The following is a 21,895-nucleotide window of genomic DNA, read 5'->3' as shown; positions in this document are numbered from 1 at the left end:
AAAAAAAGTCTTTATGTGAGAAAATATATTACAAGGTCTCCGGCATCCTTTGTTAAACTGGATGTGGTTTGTTCTTGTGTGTGTCTGCAGCTGGTGCGTGACAATGCAGATCTTCGCTGTGAGCTTCCGAAGCTGGAGAAGCGTCTTCGGTCTACGGCTGAGCGAGTCAAGGCGCTGGAGGGCGCACTGAAGGAGGCCAAGGAGGGAGCCATGAAGGACCGCCAGCGCTACCAGCAGGAGGTCGAGAGAATCAAGGATGTGATGATGAGGGCGCGCAATCCCTTCCGCCGTCCTCACGCTGCGCAGATCGGTAACGTTTACTATCCATTCAGATTTTTTTGATAACTGGAAAAGCTTAGTGAGCTCCGCCTTGTGTTTTCTTTGTTTTTGATCTGTTGTATCCATCCATTAAAAATTGACATGTGCAATACTCCATTGTTACCATCGATTACATAATCATAAATTGCAGTTTCCCCTCATTGGCACATTCAGTCATTTCCTGTCAGCATATTAAGTTGCACAATCCAGCTCTGGTTGTAAAAATGCTGCAGCTCATCTGAAAAATCAATTAAAGCAGATCTCAATTTACACTCAATGTTTTTTTTTTTTAATTAAGGCAGTAACTGAACCTACTAAATTGTTATTCTAAATACAAGTGTTCTAGAAATCCTAATTGACATAAAGCACAGTTGAGTAGCTGCTACAGCCAAGACGATGTAGAACCAGGGCAGCTTAGTAGAAATGTGTGCTGCTCACGACTCATTTGAATATTGTAGGAGCTGCAGCAGGAATGTGAATCCGCTCCACTGCTTCGTCGTGTGTCAGGCCCCACATGTTAACACCGCTGTTCGGCTGATTGGAGCTTGTCATCTCCCTCATAGAGGGATATTTGCATTTGCAACACGCCGTTAGAAAAGTCTTGTGGAGAAGTGCTGCCGTCCCTTTCATGTCTCGGCTGTGACAGCCTGCATTGTCAGTCCACCTGCCTCTCTCTCTCATCTCCTTCCTTTCCTGTAAAGATCGCCATATTTTACACGCCGCATGAGCGAGCTGCTGCCCATTCCTGATGGAGTTTTCACTATCTGTCTTGTTCCATTTTCAGGAATGACAAAGAACCACAAACTCAGGTTTACCGCATGTTGGAAAAGTGACAGCCCATAAACTAAAATACAACTACAACTGTGTTAATATTCCAAAGACTTATTCCGAAATCAGAAAATTAAATGGAATTCTTGAAAGTGTTGAATTGAATATTTTGCAATGAAAGGACTCACACAGAAAGTGTGTTTTGTTCAAAGCGGTATGAATCATCAGAGAAACAGTGTCATCAATTATGACCGCTCGCTCTCTTCATCACCGGTTCAGCTCAAGATAATTACTCCGAAGAAATGAGAGATGCATCTGCAACCACATTATGAGCTATTGATTTAAGAGAGAGTCTTCAGAATAACGATTTTTCAATTCGGCATGATACAAGATACCATAGCAACTGCAACACTGTTTTGCATGTAAACGAAGTTGGCAAAGTATTCTTCCTCCTTGTTTGTTAGGAGTACATATATTTATTTAAAAAAAAAAGAAATGTAAAAATACAGATTTGCCTACATGAATGTACAAATGTACAGATAGTTAAATGTACTTAGGTACAAAGTAAAGACATTTTTAATTCTGTTGATACTCAGTGACTTTTTGTGAACACACACATTACAGCTGTTACTATTGCAATGCTGTGTTTGTTAACGGTAGATACATCAGTATTATCTTTAGTGGTTTTGATCATAACCTTGATTTAGAAACAAAATATTTTTTGATTAAAAGAAAGGTAGTATAACCTGGCAGGACTTTCATCAAAATACTATAAATTCCATTTCAAACTTTGTATATAAAAAAAAAGGAAATCTTGTATCTTTAAATATTTTGATTTTTTTTCACTGTTACTCTAAATTCTTTATAATTTGAAACAAGTAACATGACAGCTCAAATATTTGAAGTAGGAAAAAGTGCAAAAAGTGCAAATATTTGGGTTCAAATGAAGGGAGTGAAAGCAGCAAGTCACTAAAAAAAAAACAAAAAAAAAGCACATGTCTCCCTGATACATTTATTCACTGCTTAGTGCAAAGTAAGTATGTCCTTGAGCGTTTCCTGGATGAATGGATCCATCACTACATCAGTCTCTCTTATTCCTTCCAGCCAAGCCTGTGCGTCCTGGCCATTATCCAGTCTGCTCTCCCATGAACCCTTTCTTCATCCGAGGATTCAGCGATCATCCCGTTGCCTTCTCCAACGTTGTTTTCCACAACATCAACCGGGATGAACCGGCGGATTCCCCGGCAGAATCTCCCGCAGATTCTCCCGCTGATTCCCCGACGGAGGACGATGAGCCCAGGTTACCCGAGGCCAACTCAAACCAGAGCAGCCCCGTCAAACAGCCGCACTCGCAAAGCAACGACACACATGACAACGATGTTCAGAACAACAAGTGAGTAAACCTACTCATACACGGTGCAGATTACAGAGTAACGTCTTCTTTTCACATTGCATTTTTCATTAGGAACCTTTCAAACACGACTTACAATCTTCGTTTCTGAAAAAAAAAAAATGGAGTCGTTTGACAAAATAATAACCTCAAAAATTTAACTTGAGTGCTTTTTTTGTGCTAACCATTAAATTGTGCTCTTGTAAAAACAATGTAGGGTTAAGCTTAACAAAAACACAAGGAGACTATGAGGAGGATAGAAGACGGACTGACGAGAAAATGCTGTTATTTCAGACTCATATCGACTGTGAGGAAGAAACACGACGCAGCTGGACCAGTTAGGGCTGGCACAGGAAACCAAACAAAACACCTCAGGGAGTGAGACATGCTGTCAGCGCGACACTGAGTCAAAGACAAGAAATTAACAGACTCAACTGGCTTACCTTGACTTTTATTTGTAAACTCAATTATTAGATGGATTTTTATTTTAAGGATTGTTAAATTTGCAGTTTGTTTTTTTTTTTTTTTTTTCATTCAAGGTTCAGGTTTGTGGCCGGCCATCACCTGTATGAGTTTTTTCTTTATGTTAGACACTTTTTGATCCATTTGCTGTGATGCTCTGATATACTCGATAACTCCCTCTACCAACACATTCAGATCCATGGTGTCACATTTCATTTTGTACTTGTGGGGGATCAAAGCTCCATCTCAACCCTTCTGATCACTCGATACTAAACTCAAGCAAATAAACACAGAAGTGATACCATGAACAGCAAATCATTCTTATGAGCGAGTCCATGGAGTTAGACATGTGTCAGCGTGGTGCTACAAATAAATGTGAATTTAAAATATGGGAAATTTGTCACAAAGTCAAAGTATAAAGCACAACAGAAAATGTCCTAAAGTCTGCAAACAAAGCCGTAGCAGAGAAAATGCCTCTCAACACAACAGCAGCCTCTCTGCTACATCTTGTGGCTCCAGTTTTTAACAATTTCTTTCTTCATATCAGATCATATAATGCTCACACCAAGCCGTAATTCACAGCTCATCGGCCTATAAGAACCTTTATCTAGAACTTGTTGATGTGCTCTCCGCTGCAGTTGCTTTAACACTTTCACTGAACCAGAGACCTTGCTTGTCGACTCACACCAGAGCTGCTGGTTGAGTGATGTCTTAACAACTGCACTCCTGCAAAGTACACACTTCCTCAGCTCAACTACCGTAGGTCGACCTCAAAATGGCAGGAATAAAAGCAACTTATTGTGTGTCTCTCACGACTGTTGCACTTTCTTAGGGATGAAAATGCAAAGTTTTTTAAAAAAAAATCAAAGGACACTAATAGCAATTTCTAAAGATCTCCACTGGGTTCTTGAACTTTAGCATTCTGAGTGGACAGAAATAATTTCCAGCTGTGAATATCTTTGATCATTGCTTCCCCAGCGCTCGCTCAGGCTGTCATGACAACCATGCACATACGAAGGCACAAAGATTGTACCAGAAGTCAGGTTCAAGCTTATTTTCATAAAAAAAAATATGTGATGAGCACATTGACATGTTGTAACCTGTTGTGGAGCTGATTTATGACTGAGCGACGACTTATTTTCAGTTCTCAGTTACAGTTTTAATTCCCTGCATTTAAAGGCTGTTATGAATATAAAGACGCTGGAGCAGAGCTTCCAGCTGTGTTGACGAGCGCATCTCCTTGTGCCATTTGTAGGTTTCCAGCTGGAGCAGAAAACCAAGCAGCCAGCAGCACTCCAGAGATGCTCGATTCAGAAAACGGTGAGCCTCCTTCAGAGGGAGCCTGTTAAAGTAATGAGAAGTAATGTGATCGTGATCAGCAGAGGGAATTCACTTATTTTTATGAGTGTTTTTTTTTTACTGCTTGTCATCATACTGTCATATCAAGTAATATGTTTGAATGTTGTTTTATGAACTCTCAGAGTGCTGGCTTTTAAATCAGTTTGCAGTGATTGCCCTGCTGCCACCACAACAGTTGTGTGCTGTTTTTTTTTTTGTTGTTTTTTTTTTTATTCTGGTCGCTTTCATCCTCATGTAACGGCCTTGTAGTCGCTTGATTTAACTGTCACTCGTAAACACTGGTGATAGAGGAGAAGTGTTTTCATACAGGTCAGCTGTCTCTGCATGAAGCGTTCATCTACTAAGAGGACTCGGACTGCCATATTTTAACAGCCCCTCCAGGATCTCCCATCTGCTGTTTTGTGTGATTACAGCAATTAAAAAAAAAAAATTGAATTTGTGCCCAGCTTCCTCAAAATTGGTGGGAGAATTTGCCACATTTCACAATTATGGCTTTTGACAATAATAGAATAATGTGTTTGAACCTTTATCTCATAAAAACGATGGACTGGCATAATGCTTGTTACAGAAATAGAGCGAACGCTCCAGTTCTCCTCCAGATTGCTCATTACTGTCACCCCTTCGAGTCAATTTGTTAATTTTCTATGCAAACACATTTTTTTCAGTGCTGATCTAAAAATTAGTAAATTAAAATGTCAACACACACCAAGAGGCCTCCTATAAGTTCCTGGTGTCTTTTGTAAAGACACTGAACCTTAAGTTGCTTCCAGCGGAGGTTGACCACCCTGCTTGGCAGTCGTCAGCATTGGTGTTTGAACAGGTGAAAGGGACGGGCCCAAAGGGAGTACCAATCAAAAATCAAAAAGTTCAGTTGTCTCCCTTGGGAGAATTTTTTTTGTAGATTAAACTGCAACATCACCAGTGGAACAGTAAAAATCTAGCAAAAACAAAAACAAAAAAAAACAGGAAAACTTAGTCACAAGGAAGAAAAACATCAAAAACATACACGTAAGTTACAGCTGGTTAGAGAACCTAAATGTGCAAAACCATGTTGCAGTTTATTGCACCGTCTCAGCAGGTCTACAGTTGTGGTGCCCTAGAGACACGCTGTGTAACTGCTCCTCCTCGGCCATTTTTGATTTATTAATTTATCCGATCATGGGATGAAAGAATGTGTGTAGCGCTTGTGTTTGCACAGAGGCACCCTGTATCTTTTTCCTGAGTTTAGCAAAGCATATTCTGGGATGTGTTTGCCTGTCTGACAGTCATCTGCTCTAAGACAAGCAAAAGTGTCCTTCAATATTTTTCACAGGTGAATCTGACACAAACATTCCAGATGAATGCTCTAACCACACGATAAAAATGAACAAAAAAAAACAAATGCAAATATAAAATCAGCAGTCAGAACAATCAGACTCTGAGTGATTATTGTTGCTGTGAGACCAAACAGTGAGGACGTGGAAGCGCAGCACAGCTCTGCTTTCACAGGGTTTGTTGACGTTTGAGAGCGGCCAGGCAGATCAGAAAGCTTTTCTGTCTGTGATCTCGATGCTGTGTGCAGTGCAGAGGCGTAGCTATGGGGCAGGGGAAGCAGGGGTTTGGTAGGGGACCAACAGAGAGAGCTGACATTGGTTCATATCAACGACAATATGATCGAATCCTTTTAATTCAATGCTCTCTACAAAACGGCTCAGGTTAATAAGGCTCTCCTACTTGTTGCTGTGTAATGGAGGCTCCCAGAGACAGTGAAAGGGGTTGGGTGGCCTCAGTATGCGCCCTGCAGCATCTTTAAAAATGCTCCTGGTGCAATTCTGTTCCAAATGTTATAGGATCCGTCTGCGTAGTTTTTGTGGATGGCAGGTGTTTCTGCAGGTCTTTGTTCTTTAGTTTGCATATCACTATAAGCTTTTCAAAGTTTGTTGCATCTGTAACAACTTTCCCTTGAATCCCTTGCCTAAGATCGCGGCACCGCCGTTTTGATGCTTTGGCGCGTCTTTGGCGTGTTTGCAGGCGTCAGTGACAGACTGAGGGAGAGACGGATGAGGCCCACAGCGTCATTACTCACACAGACGCTGATCGGCGGCGTGTGCGCTGGACGGCCACCTCAGCCTCTGACCTGGTGCTGACAGTTGTTGGGTCGTGTAACGACGCCACACCGCCTCGATTCTCCAGGAATATCAGTAAAAGTCAGAAACGAGGTTAAAGCTAATAAATCAATCTGCTGTAGCATTAGCTGGTGCTGTGATGCAAAAATCCTGAAAGTTTTTAATCAGGGTGTTATTGAGTTACTGGCGACCTGTTCAGGGTGTGCCCTGCCCTCCCCTGTTGCATGCTGGGATTGGCTCCAGCGCCCCGGGACCCTGCATAGGATTAAGCAGTATAGAAGATGGATGGATTTTATTGAGTTATTTTTCATTCATCAAAACTTTTATATGGTTCTTGTATTTTTGTTTTTTTAAAGAAAAACCTTTAATTCCACTACTTACAACTCTATAAATGCTGCAGTACCCATAAATCTTTGTGCTGTGCTATGTTTTTCAGCTCTTGACTGATGTATTACAGTAACTTTTATCTTATATGTGCATACACTGCATAGCACCACATCACTATATGCCCCATCCCAAGTGTTCATTGTTATTATTTCACATATTTATACATACATACAAATACTTTTGCACATTTTATATCAATACTTGCACCTATTGAACCCAACAAATCACATCCTGGAGCACAAGCAGCAATAGTGACAGCAGAAAGAAGAAAGACTCTTCATTAGAAAATTACATGTATTATTGGTTATATTAACTTAGATTATCCATATTTCTATGTTATACCCCACAAACGTTGAGAATTCCAGTTGTTTGGTCCGTTAGTGTGAAATAACTTCTGCCATCATCCATAAAAAGAATGGACACTGTTTAGAAGACGGCAGTGGTGAATGTGTACAAAAGAAACGACTATTGTCCACATGGGTGTTTTAGAGCCTTTGACAGATGTGCTACACTTGCTTTAAAGAAATAAAATTTGTGTTGCTTTAGTAAAACTGGTGATACTTCAAATTTATTCTAATGGCCACTGTGTCCCGGGAGCTTGAATAAAAGGGTTTGCCATGCCGACGGAGTTGCCAGATCAGTATAACGCTCACGATGTTCTTGTTTACTCGTTCGGCTGTGAAATCTCCTCGTGTGATAACCACCACATTATGCAGCTGCCTGAGCCAAAGACATCTATCTTTGATGACTTTGGGCTGTTTTTTGTTAAAGCCCCTGCAAGTCTCTTACAAACTCACTTTCCCCTCCGTTTTCACACCACTGTTGCTCGCCATGGTGCACTTGTCACTCGCCTGCGTCCTCATGCACTCTCTCTGTCCACAGGAAACACCACAGATATCAATGACAACAGGTAAGAGTGTTTATGATTACAGTAAATCAGCTGCTGCTGCTGTCTAAATCATGGCTTTCATGGGGATACAGATACTTGTTAATTCTTATCTTTAGCCGGTTTTCCTCATTCCTGTGTTTGGGGAAACAGTTTCTCTCCTCGTCTCCACTGCCACATTAACCTTGCATGAACTGACCCCTTGCTGAGCTTTAGGACCGAGTGCTCTCACATCACTGAATCACTGATTTGCCTCCCTCGCCGCCGTGTCTTTCTGCTCTGCCCGCTGCCCTCCCTGCCGCCGCGCTGCCCGCCGATGGCGATGCTGCACTGGCCTGCGTGACGTTAGCATGTGTCTGAATGTGAATTCTGTGTCCAGAACTGATGTCTGTGACAATCAGGACCCATCCAAACTCTACAGCCTGCGCCCAGAGGCCTCAAGCAGCTAATACTGTGCAGCAGGTAAGAACACAGAAACACTGAGGAGGTCTGAAATGAAAGGAGAAGATAAGTTTCCATGTACTTCAGTGAAAACGCTTCTGAAGCCTTTTCAGCATCTCTACTTCATGTTCCTAATGGCTGCTGTTTGTCGATCAATAGCTGAGTTACAAAGAATCTGCGCTCCATGATTATATGTAATTGGATTATCAGGTATCTTTTCTTCTATTGAGTATTTATTCTTTTGACAATTTCTTACTTTTCCTTCCTAGTTTTTAATCATCTGCCTTAACTAGTTAAGTTAGTACAAGTTACAGAGAAAGGATCAAGGAAGCTTGAAGCAGCTGATGAACTAAAAGAGATCAAGCCACATATCGAATGATTGACAGTTAAAACGCCCTGTCTCTGTTTTAAAAACAAAAATCCTTTCAAATGGTATTCATAGTGCTTTAAATAAAGCCAATTTATCATCTGTTTTTAGATTCATAAAGTAATGTAGACTTTGGCAGCAAACTATGATCCATGTTGAATCATAGTTTGCATCAGTGCCAATGCCTACGTTTCAGTTTCCACAATGACTAGCCCGATATTACAATAATAATATTTATAATGTGATAATGTGTGTGTGTACCAGTGCTTACATGTTTGTGTGTATGATTCACACGATCCACCAAGTTCAAAATGTCTTAAAAAGGCCTAATCAAGTTAAAAATTCTTTTTTTTTTTCTTTTGTATTTGAATCAGCACTTTGTCAAACATTCTTTTACACAAGTATCTGCATTTCTACTTTAGTAAACTTTTCGAATTTACAAGCCTTTCATTTTTCTCTTTTTTTGACTGCATTAAACATATATATAGATATGATAGTGTAATTAAAAAAATGAAATGCTGTGAAATGGCAACTCAGTTTGTTGAGAATGTATGAAATGTGAACCTAAAACCAGTGTTGTCAGAGACGCTCTATGAGAAGGAACATGCACCAGAAACGATGGCGTCAGCTCTCATGTGGTCGAAGCTCATTAACAGCAACTCCACTTGTGAAGCCACTGAGAGGGGGTCAGCTGCTGCACGGCGTTTTGTTGATCACAGCAGTGTCTCAACATTCAGTAAATTAACACAGCAAATTGAAACTGGGTCTTGCACAATCCTAAATTTGCAAATGCAGGACCAAATAAATTAAAATGCCAATTATTTTAGATTATCCTGAAAGGCATTAATGCATCTTTGATGCAGTGATTTTATTAAGAAAGCTTTATAGACGGTGTGTTGTGATGGAGGTTGACTTATGAAGCCCCACCGGGTCTCAGAGGGCGCTGGGTCTCCGCTCTGTGGTGCTGGGGGACGGTGCAGCTGCCAGCTGTCACCGCTTCTTTTTCTGTTCTTTTTTTTTTTTTTTTTTCCTGGGGCCTCCCGCTCTAAAAATACTCAAATGCACTGAGTGCTCAGGAAGACACTCGGCACAAAAATGCCTAACAAACAGCATCTGTCTGGGATCAGCCCCATTTTTTTTTTTTGGAATTGCTTCTAAATCCCATCTGAGTTGTACTATAATATAAAATATTGTAGCTTTGGGAAAGACCCTATGAGAATAAAGGAATACATGATCTCTGCTGCTGGCTTTTTACTTCACCTTCCTTTCTTTCCCCTGCTCTCTTTATGCATAATGCTAATAGTTGTTCTCTGCTGGGAGCTAAAGGAGCAACTGAGTGAACTAACTTTATTTTAGCATTTCAGACCTCTGTTGTACCATAATTTTAACTATTTGAAAGGAAAAAAATTAGTGAAACATTGTGAAATGTATAACTCTGAGATTGTTATGTAGGTTTTAAGGTTTTAAGTTGCGTGTCGAGTAAATGTAAGTTCTAGCTGGTGGATTTTCCAAACTGTGAGTTTTAAATTCAGTGCATTTCCCAAACATAACAAACACCCAGTGAAGACACCAGACATTAAATGACTCGAGACGTGTTCCTTCTGGCGATGTTAGCATGACTCACTGGCGGCTGTCTCTTCTTTTCGAACAAATTTTCCTCACCCTGTTTCTGACTGCCACTCTCACTTTTTTGTCTCTCTCCCTCTCTCTCTCTCTCTCTCTCTCTCTAGGCAGACATTTTTTTGTCTGAGACCTCCTGTGTAAATCTGCATGCAGCTGATCACTGTCCTCCCTCCCTGCCCTATCTTCACCTGCTGTAAACAGACCTCCTGTGTGTCTTTTCTGCACCCTGCTTGCTCGCATTCAATCGTCTCTCCTGTCCGTACTATGATGCGTGGTGTGTGTGTGTGTGTGTGCGTGCGTGCGTGTGTGTGTGGGTAACAGTTCGGCAAGGAGCGCATCGGAAACGCCCAACCTGTCAGCTTGCACCCAGGCTGCTGCTGCACCTCCTCTCCCATGACTTTAAATACAAAGGGACCACAAACAGAGGGGTGGAGGGGGGAACAGGTGCAGTGCGGTGGGCGTCCACTAGGGTGTGCTGTGTCTCACTGTGATCGACATGTGGACATGAAACCAGTGCATTCAACAGTAAAATGAAGCTCATCCTCAGCATTATTATTATGAATGATATTATTGTTATTATTATTATGAATGAACATATGGGCTAAAGGCAAACAGAAACATTTAAAAAAAAAACTGTGTGAACCTCGTGCCAACGTCACTGATATTTATACTTTTGACTGCATGTTGATTTTCGATGTTGGTCAGCATTTTTCAGAAAAAGCGGGGGAAAAAAAACAAGACCGCAAGAAAGCCAGAGGGGAATCACTATGGTTAAATGATGAAAAATATTACAAAACTAAATATTTTCAAGAGGATGTCAAAAAAATAACAATGAAAGATCATAAAATGACCATGCTCTGTAATGTATCTCAGTAATTTTTGACTTTTTTTTTTTTGTGCCTCTCAGTAAACATTTGAATTCAAAAGAAGCTGTGAAATGCATGGTTTCACTTTTAGCAAGGCTCAGTAATTTTCTAAAAAGGCAGACAGGCTGCAGTTTTCACCAATTGTTTCTCAGACCAGAGCATAGTGCATTTGTCAGAGGCTATTTTCAGCCCAGATTAAAACACATTTGGTGCTCTAGCGAGTATTTACAGCAACGGGACAGCGCGTGTCGAATTGACTCTGAGTAATCTGCAGCGCCCGTGGTTATTGTAATGAAGAGCATCACCAAGTGTAACTGACTGATGCATTTTTAATAGCGTTTGCAAAATAAGACAGCCAGAACAGGCTTTTAAAGCTCAACCATTTTGTTTCCTGCTAAGTTTTGGTCTTTTTATGTGGGATTTTGTTTTTCTTATTATGGATTTTCAAACATTTTGACAAACTGAAAGCTGCATTCCTCATTTCTGGTATCTGAACTTCTAACGGTTAAACCTTAGCCAAATTTAAGTACGCACAAAAAGTGGGAAACTTCTAAAAGCGTCTGGCCATCTCACAAACGCATGTTTCTTATAAACAAGGGACCATTTAAAAGGGAAATAAACCTGCTTTCCAAAAGTATTCATCATCAAGAAGCACTGTTACTTCAAAGAATTAATCCATCAAACACAAATTTCTTTCTTTTTTTGTGCGTTGCGTAATTGAATTGTGTCTGTAGTTATGGCAACAGCAGCATTTATTTTGGACGCTGTTGTTGCTTCTCGGACCTTTCAGACTAACACCGACACACTGAGAATTTACCCGAGACATTTAGACGTCTTCAGATTTACCCTGTTTCACTCAAACTATACAAAGACGATTTATTTTGTAATTACAGTAATTCAACACACTAGTTTGGTATTACAAACGCATTCAATTAAACAGTGATTTCATCAACATAACATTAAGAATGACAATAAACCGAATGACCCACTGACCTCTAACAGTGTCTTTTTCTCGTACTTTTATCTTGATGCTTTCGCCTGTTCTGTTATCAGAAAAGAGGGAACACCTACAGAGATAAAACACAATGTACGATCAGAGCTTGAAACCCTCACAGCTGCATGTTTGACTTTCCTGCTTAAACTAATCTGAAAATCAACTTCAAGTGGCTCAAAGGTAAGAACAAAAACAAGCTAACAATGATTGACTCATTGTGATAGAGTAAAGAGACTTAAAAGCTGTAAATCATTCCTTAAAAAAAGAAAAAGAAAAAAAAAGGGGCGTGACATGAAGAAACTGCCTGTCAGGGATCGTTTGTGAAATATTCCGTCTTTGTCATCCAACGAACATTACAGAGTCAATCATGTGTAGCAACTATTTTTATACAGCAAGTTTTAGTCAGAAAGAGATATTAATTATAGTTAGCTTAGCAAAAGCTGTTATTTATTGGTATTTATTCTTAATTTATTAAAAAATTGTTGAATGGGAACTTTTTTCTTTCTTGTAATGATGAAGATTTGAGGAATATCGTTGAATGAAGATGTATGCATGAGGGATTCTGCTACTCAAAAATTAATTTGTTAAGGAGATTATGAACCGTCCGGCTCTTCGCTGAACTGCCTCAGAGAGAAAACCAAAGCTCAGAGATTGTAGTGACTCTAAAGGACAGTGCTCTATAATAACCTACATGAGCTGCACTGTAGACATGAGCACAGGGCCACTGCAGGTTATCAGGAGCTGATATGATTGTGTCTTATCCTTATCATGCCGACACACACAAACACACGGACACACACACGAACACTCGAATATGTCATCTGCCCGTGAGGTATCTGATCTTTGACCCCAGCATGCAGATATGTCATGAATCAGGCATTACTTGGGTTCAGTCAGAATTATTAGAACAGATAAGCTGATTAGCTTCTGACACACCGAAGCTCAGTCGTTCCTGTGACCCCCCCGCGACCCCGTCACACTTCCTCCACTGAACTCCCGATCAGACAGTCGGGATGAGGGACTTCACGGCGGAGCGGCTGTGCCGTTTGTGTGTGTGTGTGTTTGTGTGTACTGTTCGGAAAGTGGACGCTGTCTTCAAATAAATCTGTTGCTCTCTATTTTTATGCAAAGTTTAAGGAAAACTGACAGTTTTATATAATAGCAGGCAAGTTACAGAGTAAATAACCTTTACTGCTCTGGTACAGATGAATTATTGATGGAGGGATTACAGGGAATCACTAAATCACACGTGCATGGAGGAGGGAGCTACACAGAAGTTCATATATTTTTTTAACCTCCTGAACAAATGAACTGATTAGACCAGGGGTGTCAAACATATGGCCTGGGGGCCAAAATCAGCCCGCATTTGCATCCCGTCGAGGCCCATGAGATGATTTTGCAAGGAGTAACAGTTCTGAGTGATTTTGTAATTTGTTTCTTTTTTGACACCGTCCTGAAGTAAAGTCAAAATGTCCAGGTTTTCATCCTGGATCTGTCATCAACAATTACATGATGTGCTGCACCAGTTTTGTCTTCTTTTGAGAAGAGATATTTAATTAAATTCAGATCGTTCTGCTCATTCCTCTCGGCACATAACAGAAAAAAAATCATCTGAGGTTTTTGATTTGTTATTGTGTTACTGAAACACTCAAAATCAGTCCGGCTGTTTGTAACCCCTGAGCTAAAGAGAGTTTGACGCCCCTGGATTGAACCCCTTTAATCTAAATCAAGATCACATATGATGCACGGGTGAACACAGGAACATCAGTGCATGAATTTTGTTCTCTGCTTTTATTTGAATGATCAAATAATAAAAAAGAAAAGGTTGTCTGGATTTTATTCTTCTGTATTTTACCCCACTGACACTCATTTTTAGGGAATCCTGATTCCCCTCATTGAAATGGTGTCACAGCTCCTCTCTTCTCCTGCAGGATTAGAATTTATCAGAGAAGTACGCAGCACTTTGCCACATTATTTTCTTATTACGATCCCTATTAGTTGCTTTCCTTCTCCCTTTAATCTAATGCTGCTCTATTTGTGTGTGTGTGTGTGTCTGTTTACATGACCTCGAAGAACCATGAATTGAATGTGTATGGCCTCTTATCTCAACCTGCTATTGATCAACATCAACAAATATTCCCCTGACAAGCACTGTGGTTGCAAATTGATCTACCTGTCTGGAAGACTGAGAGTATATCTATTTTCTTTGCTCTCGCTGCGTTTATCTTAAATTTTTGAAGGATCGAAAAAAAAAAAAATCATCTGGCAAGTTAAATATTGTGCGATATGATATCCTAAATATGCAGAAATAGAACTGATAAAAGAGTGGTTTAAAAAAAAAAACAGAGGCAAACTGTGTTTGTACAATTGTGCGTTGGTTGGTTTGTTTCTAGCGTGTGATTTAGTGCATGGAGTCCCCTCCTGTGTAGCTGCTGGGAAACAGCACTGTTCTCTCATGAAAAGTCATTTCAATAAAAAGATCCTGTGTACTAGTTTTCCGTTTGCATTGTGTCGTCATTGCTGTGCTTCTTTCCTTCGTGACATATTTATTAAAAATGTGTAATTTTGTGTGACTCAGAACCCGTTTTATTGTTTCAGAACCAACAGAATCAAGCAAATTGAGACTGAATGAGATGTCGTTAGAGATTCACTCATGAAAACAAACCCCATCTGCTGCATTATGCGTCTCTCTGTGTCAATTGTGAATCTAACGGCAGATTAATTCACTGTAGCGGCTTCACTGATATAGCTATTCATTTTATTTACTGCAGTTGACATAACATCGGACACATGACTCATTAATCTGAAGTACAGACACGATTGTTTGCATATTATTTTGCTGACAGACCTTTTTTTAATTCAGTCCTTTGATTTTCTGTGCAGCTCTCTGGTAGTAATAAGCAGAGGTGACAAGTAATCTGTACTTCATGACCAAACTGTTGATGTTCTGATGTCTTTTGGCTTTTATTCTGTACAACCGAAGACAAATATCTATATTTTGTACGGCTGGGAGAAGACATTTTCTTGATCCACAGGTTTTCTGTTGCTCAAAGTAAAAGACAAAAGGTTCTGTGACCATTGGCAGCCCTGTTAATCATCATTTATCTGCAATAAATGATAAAGTAACGTCCCTACTTTTTGAAGGAGTAATTGATTACAAATTTTCACTATATTGCACAATATTAAAGGTCAAAGTAAACTCGTCTTGGTACATCTGTTGAAAAAAATTAAAAAACAGTCACCAAAACAAAGTTACATAAAACACCTTTTGCAATAATGAGGACTGTCTTCGTACATCATGTTTGGGCCAAACTCCAGCCGTATAGTTTTCATGCCCTCATGCATGCCTCAGAGGAGGTGACGAGACGGGCAGACAGCAGAGGAGGGCAAAGGTCAGGAGGGCAAAGTCCAGAACGGCAGCTGGCTAAAGGCCAGACCGCAGTTCACCTACTTAAACCTGCTCAGTCAATGGGAACCATCGAGCGGACTGCCGGCTGAGCCCCAGGCTGAAACACTGTGAGTACAGATATGATCCAGTGACACATATTTCTGCCGGATGCCACATCCGACTGGCACCTTCCCGTCTGACATTTGTGTGATTTTTATTTTTAATAATCTTTTCTGGGTTTTCTACAATTTGAAACTTTGTCAGGTTTGGATTTAATTATAGCAGAGTTAAAGATTATCACTGACTCAGCTCTGAAAACAAACCGATAAATTCATCAACAGAACACAAGAATCTCGGCTAAATGTTTAAAGTCCTACAACAGTAATGAGATTAATTTCTTATTAGAGCTTAGTGTTTTCTCCTTGTAAATTCATTTGTTATAATTTGTTAACACTTCCTTTGTGATTTAATTAATGCGAAAAAAAATAATGTGAAGCAAATAATAGTTTGTGAGTTATGACATTAGTATGAGAGTAATTTTTAAAAAAAAATAATGCTTGAAAACTTCACTCAGTGTTATTTAGTCCTTTCTGAGTGTCGTCTGAGCACATCTCGGTGTGTAACATATATCTTATCTGTTGTGTGTAGAGCTCTCCTGGGGATACGCACTTTTATCATCTGTTTACACTATTTAGCTTGAACTATAATGACTTCTTGCCCCGGTCCTGTCTTGGAGGGCCGCTGAGGGTTACCTCGGTTCAGAAACCTCAGCCTTTTCCCACCCAGACGAGCGGGTCGCGGATTGAATAAGATCACTTCGCTGGCACCGAGCCTTATCAGGAATATTAATTCTTTCTGACATGAGGCAACCTGCCAGCAATGGGCCAGTGGCCTGATGTAATCTCTCAATTTATAGATGAAGAACCTCTCTGAGTTATTAAACTTCCAGAAGGAGTAAATCCAACTTAAATCACTTAGTGATGCTTGCAGCACTTTTCCCACACAGATGTGTTGCACCGCTGTCTAGTGAGGTTGCAGCAATTTTATGGGAGGAAGAATCTGATGTGATGTAATTTATTGTGGTGATTCAATCAACAGAGAACATCAGAATATCTAATCAAATCAACATATTGATGGGATTCTCTGATTGTAGCAGAGAGTGAGATATAAACGGTGAAGGTGTTGGCAAGGTCGAGTTCTGCTGTTGCAAGTTTCTTGCAGTCATGCACAACATCTGTATTACAGAGGTAATCGTATTTATTTGAGGTTTTATTCAAAACTACATGGCGTTAATTAACTATTGAGCAAGTTATCCTATTTGATAATGTCCACATTTCTGTTTATTATATTAACTATAAGCTGATGACTATAAAGGCATCTTTTGCTCTTAGTCAGTGCATCAGTCCAACTGATTGATGTTTTTAATATGGAGGAAAATTGGGAAGCCTTTGAAAAAATGTGAGTTTGTATTTCATAATATGGTGCATGTTAGGCTGTACTTGGTAAATTCAATAAATCTAGTGTTGCGTTTTATAGTCACACAATGTATCCTTGAGTCACAGCTTAAAGTTTATACATTTCAGTGCACATCAATGGATGTCCGGTAAAGGGATCAAAATTAGCTGTTAATCCCACTTTTCAGTGGCTTGGAATAAGGTTGGGTTGGACTAACTAAATACCTGCACGTTTTTCTTGATCGTAGGAAACTGTCAACATGACAACTACAGAGCCAGTCACCAGACTTCGACATCGAAGCAGCGCTCACGAGGCAGATGACATCTCCAGCTATGGTATGATGCAAAGTGTTGCTTTGTCATGAATATTTAAAGGGAAAAGTTAAAAAAAAATGCTGTTTAAGGGAAATGCGTTGTGCTTTTCTCTCCTGGCTATTGTTTTAGTTGTAAAAATTTTGTGCTCATACTTATATTATAATGGTCTGTTGGAGTTTCAGCAGCATCTGTTCGTCTCCCTGCAGTAGGAAACAGTGACGACATGCAAGAAGAAGCTCAAAGGGAACTGCAGAAATACTTGCAGGTAACTTAACAACCTCTCCCACTCCTGAGAAATGAGAATAATCTGATCAGTGATGCTTAAGACAGAAACACAAAGCCTGATATTCAAGCATCAGAACGAGATGGCGTATCTTTTTTTCTCACATGGCATGCTCTCACGTAGATGGTCAAGACGAAAGTCCTGCGGCAGGTCGAAGAGCAGATGAGCATCATCCTGGACAACGCTCTGCGCGAGTCCATCCAGCCCGCCACAAGCAGCCAGTCCAAGGTCAACGGAAAGACCACAGCCAAGCAGACATCCAAGTGAGAACGAGACACAGCTCGCTCTTTTTTCAGTCGGTGTGGTGGAGACATGTTTTCATCGCTGCTTGCTTGTTGTTTTTTGTCAGTACCCAGCGACTGGATGGTGGGAAAGTTTTCATGGACAGAGCCTCCCTGTTGGAGTAAGTAGAATGAAGAACAGCTTGAAAACACTTCGTCTATCATCATCACATAGTATTGTGATTGTATTGTGATGAAGTTGATCGTTCAAAGCCTCAAATATGTTTGAAGCCCAATAGATTCACACAAATGCAGCTTTTCTTGATTAATGACAGTGTTTTCTTGTGTGTGTCTTCTTGTCTCCGTCAGTGAGCTGTTTGAGATCAACCACATCAGAACCATCTACCACATGTTCATCGCTGTGCTCCTAATCTTCTTCTTCAGCACCTTGATTATCGACTACATCGACCAGGGCAGGTCTGTGTCCTCTGTGTGTTCGCTGGTGTCGATAGATGTTGAACGCGCCTGTTTTGAACCGTAACATTAAACCAAAAGACACACAATCACACCTCTGTTTATTTTTTTTACATTTTGCTTTTCTTTTCGGCTTTTACTTCTCCCCATTGTGCTTCCCTCCATCTTTCCCCGCCTGCCTGGCTGCTCATCTGGCAGAGGAAAGATAGTGCAATCAATCCCTCTGAGTATTTCTGCAGTGGCTTTGGGCGGCTTAGTAATGATTTGGCCGCTGTGTGCAGCTGCAGATGTTTCCCACTTGAAAAAGTACCAGCGAGCAACCCCAGTGTGTGCAAACGATTTGATATATTAACCACTGATTTTAATGTGGTTACACTGACTACATAAAAAAAGCATACTTAACATTTTTTGTCATTTATTACAAAAATTGTATTTGTTTCCCGTGCGTCACCAGGTTGGTGCTGGAGTTCGACATGCTATTCTACGCCTTTGGGCAGCCCGGCACCGTCGTCTGGGCCTGGACCATCATGTTCGCTTACACCTTGCTCGTGCCCTTCTACACGCTGAAGTTTTGGAGTTCTTTGTATCACAAATTCTCCCAGAAGTTGGCGCTGTCTCTGGGGATAGGCCTGGCCTTATCTACCGTACAGAGCTTCATACTCGGACTGTTTCCCATTTACGTGGTCGTCCACCACCAGCTGCCACCCGCCTCCCGATTCATTGTGATACTGGAGCAGGTGAGTTTTTGTCTGCATTTTAAAAGAAAAAGAAAGTCGTTATTAGTGGGTGGGGAGATGGCTTATTTTACAGCCTCACATAACCTGCGAGTCAACTATCTCATCTTTATCACAGAAAACAGATTAGAGAGTTGTTCACAGGTTTAAAGTTCGTCTGAAGTTCAGGTAGCGTCATTTCCTCGGTTCCTTTCTTAACCTTTGATTAGAAGGGATCCTGTGAAATCAGTTTAGGTTATTTGAGTTTAATTCACATACAGCCAACAACAGACCAACCCTTTCATGCCATTTTTCACAGAGGAAAGACTGTTACAACAGGCTGTCATTCCCTCGGCTGGAACACTGTGATATGAGGGCTGGATAGTCAGAGATGGGAACTCTCCAGCTGGAAAGATCCCAAAAGAGACAGCGTGCTGATCTCGTTTGAACATCACAAACCCATGCAGTAATACTTCCTCATCCTCTTTATTACATCGACCCCGCTATCCAAAACCCGTCCAAGTACGAAGATCATTTTTAGCGCCGTTTGATGCAGCGAGATAATCTCAGTGAGAAACCTGGTCGCAGTCCTCGTCTGACCTGCAGATGTTATTTAGAAAGCAGGATTTTACCGCCGTGTTTCTGCACCGGCTGCCATGCTGCACAGCTCCCCTTCGCTGTTGTCTTCTTCAGTAATTAAATAAGACGCAAGCGTAAAAATGGGGGGTCAAACCAAACTCAGAAATACCATACTCAAGACAAAAGTGTCTGGATTATTAATTTTCACGCAACTTTGTTCCTTTGTGAAGTAAAGATTTTTGAAAGTTGTTATCAATAATAAACTGTCACCATTCATCTAACGACTATATTCATTTTTGTCAGATTCGATTCCTGATGAAAGCCTACTCCTTCCTGAGAGAAACGGCTCCTGACATTATCAAAAACACACCCAAAGAAGGTACAGTGCCATGCTTTATCTGTCAGCGCTATTTGCTCTTGCAGACACGATCATCACTCACAATGACTGCCCATCACAGGAGAAGCAGCCAACAGAACGCGGCATGTTACCCAGCTATTGATTCACGCTGAAGGTGAAACGACAATGAAAAACATTCACATGAATAAACAACCCCCAGTCTCTTGGGGTGATAACAGAGAAGCCTGTTAGAGGGCAATAAAGCAAATAAACATGGATACAATATGAAAAGTTCAAAACACAAGTCTTTACTCCTTTCAGTGAATTATCAAGAAAAAAAGTGAGTCGGGCTGAATAAAATCAGAAATTTTCAATAAGCGGTTTTGTAGAAGCTTTCAGAGTCACATGGTGGGAGGTTGAGAACAGGTTGAACAGAGTTTTTGTCCATCAAATGTAAATTTCCACATACAGCTGCTTAATATTCAACACTTGTGTCTCTGACTTTCATCACACCTAACAGTAGAAGGTGTATAAAACCTCATCTCACTGAAGACTCCTGTTTGCATATATACTATTTTAAAGTTCACTTCAGTAAAAGCAAGAACATAATATACAGAACAATGAACAATGAAATCAATTATATGTTGTAAAAGAAACTAAAGTCAAATACACATCAGAATTAATAAATTAAAGTATTCTCCAATTTTTTTATATTTATTTCACTAAAAGGATTTGTTAACCTGTGATTATACCCTGAGAGCAATAAGTGCTTCTATTAACAGTTTATCTTGTATGTTTGTTTCAGTGTGATGATGGAGGAAAGATCAGACAGATCAGGATTCAAAAAGATTAGATTTATTCAATTGAATCAGGAGTAAAAAAAAAAAATAAAAAAAATCTACACGACAAAATCAAAAATCAAGGGCAAAAAAAAACAACCACAACGAATCCGTGAGAGAAAATGATAGCATGATTTCAAACAAATACGAGTGAGAGACTGATCAGTAATGAAGCGAAGGGCAGCGAGAGGGAAAAGAAAGGGAATCAATCATGAGGAAACATTGTCAACTCATTGAATCAGGATCACATAATTGATTTCTCTCAGAATACTTCTGTTGTACAAGATTTCTTCAGTCTTTGTCAGAGTCAAGTACAGCAGACAATTCAGGGTCAAGAAATTGGAGGCATTAGGCAGACATTTTAGTATAATGGTTTATTGATTTTGTGATAAAGCCAGTGGTGTTTAATTGAAAAGACAGCCATCTGTTAGCAGGTTTCTAGATTAAGACGCAGTGAAGCTTTAAAGGCTGATGATAAAATAGATAGTTAAATGGTTGGTCTACATAAGAAAAAAACAGAAGTGAAGCTGAAATAAGAGGTTTAAATTGTCTTCATTTCTAAAGATGCATTTGGTTCCGACGAAAACACATATTTACAATGTTTTGTTTGTATTTACAGGAGAAAATCCCAGATTCCCAACGTTTTCCAGCTATTTGTATTTCCTCTTCTGTCCAACTCTCATCTACAGGGAATCCTACCCTCGGTAAGACATTTCACCGCCTTCTGCATGTTCCCCCTCTTTTGCTGGGATGATTACTCCCAATTCTGTGAGCAGATGGACGAACCAGGATCTTTGTGATTCTTCTGCAACAAACTCACATAAAACTGCAGTTCAAAACAAACAGCTAGCATTTAGAGTCTGCTGCAGCGTGAACTCTTTCACAGTGCAGCTTTAAAAAAGAAACATCTGGTGAGAAAAAAATAAAAAGAATCTTTTTATGCGTGCAGTCTAAAGTTTTAGTTAATCTCAGAGGAGCTGGTGAGAGGAAACAGAAAGAAGAAGCAACATGTAAATGAGAAAACAGCTCTCTTACTGATATCATGATCATGCAGTATACATTTCTGTTTTTCTTTGCAGTAACAGCCACATAAGATGGAGGTATGTTGGCGTTACGTCTGGCATGGTAAGTTGAAACTCCTTAATTCTGAATTTTGTCACCCTTACGGTTGAAATATGCACTGTAGTGGTTCGAATATTACACTTCATGCTTATTTTCTTCAAAAACAGAGTTGGGGTTGACATATATAAGGGATCCAATATTCAGCTCATGCTGTGTTCTGCATCACAACAGCACGGTAGCCTTGGAAACAAGCGGAAGATGCTG

General features: G+C 40.2%; 2 protein-coding genes and 1 long non-coding RNA gene across 4 annotated transcripts in view; all 3 read left to right on the top strand.

Annotated features, from left to right (window-relative positions):
- Positions 1-10,872, top strand: part of kif5ab (kinesin family member 5A, b) — a 73,149-nt gene extending 62,277 nt beyond the window's left edge. Inside the window, exons 24-29 of one of the 2 annotated variants that reach the window (XM_030091747.1) lie at positions 91-310; positions 2,191-2,479; positions 4,194-4,258; positions 7,672-7,699; positions 8,025-8,137; positions 10,214-10,872. In XM_030091747.1, coding sequence (XP_029947607.1) covers positions 91-310; positions 2,191-2,479; positions 4,194-4,258; positions 7,672-7,699; positions 8,025-8,124 — 702 coding nt within the window. In that variant the 3' untranslated portion in view covers positions 8,125-8,137; positions 10,214-10,872. The remainder of the gene's footprint in view (positions 1-90; positions 311-2,190; positions 2,480-4,193; positions 4,259-7,671; positions 7,700-8,024; positions 8,138-10,213) is intronic. The other variant, XM_030091748.1, reaches the window with a different exon arrangement.
- A 1,099-nt stretch (positions 10,873-11,971) lies between these two features.
- Positions 11,972-21,895, top strand: part of LOC115388418 (uncharacterized) — a 22,563-nt gene continuing 12,639 nt past the window's right edge. Inside the window, exons 1-2 of the long non-coding RNA XR_003931474.1 lie at positions 11,972-11,986; positions 15,285-15,286. This is a non-coding gene — a long non-coding RNA (uncharacterized LOC115388418). The remainder of the gene's footprint in view (positions 11,987-15,284; positions 15,287-21,895) is intronic.
- Positions 17,069-21,895, top strand: part of soat2 (sterol O-acyltransferase 2) — a 10,996-nt gene continuing 6,169 nt past the window's right edge. The window contains exons 1-9 of the mRNA XM_030091552.1: positions 17,069-17,144; positions 17,330-17,388; positions 17,530-17,669; positions 17,756-17,809; positions 17,997-18,104; positions 18,556-18,838; positions 19,697-19,772; positions 21,189-21,273; positions 21,649-21,694. Of these exons, the coding sequence (XP_029947412.1) occupies positions 17,069-17,144; positions 17,330-17,388; positions 17,530-17,669; positions 17,756-17,809; positions 17,997-18,104; positions 18,556-18,838; positions 19,697-19,772; positions 21,189-21,273; positions 21,649-21,694 (927 nt within the window). The remainder of the gene's footprint in view (positions 17,145-17,329; positions 17,389-17,529; positions 17,670-17,755; positions 17,810-17,996; positions 18,105-18,555; positions 18,839-19,696; positions 19,773-21,188; positions 21,274-21,648; positions 21,695-21,895) is intronic.

This window comes from Salarias fasciatus, chromosome 5 (genome assembly GCF_902148845.1).
Source record: "Salarias fasciatus chromosome 5, fSalaFa1.1, whole genome shotgun sequence".
Classification (NCBI taxonomy): Eukaryota; Metazoa; Chordata; class Actinopteri; order Blenniiformes; family Blenniidae; genus Salarias; species Salarias fasciatus.
The sequence above is the reverse complement of the archived record's forward strand: the minus strand, read 5'-3'. Positions and strand labels throughout refer to the sequence as shown.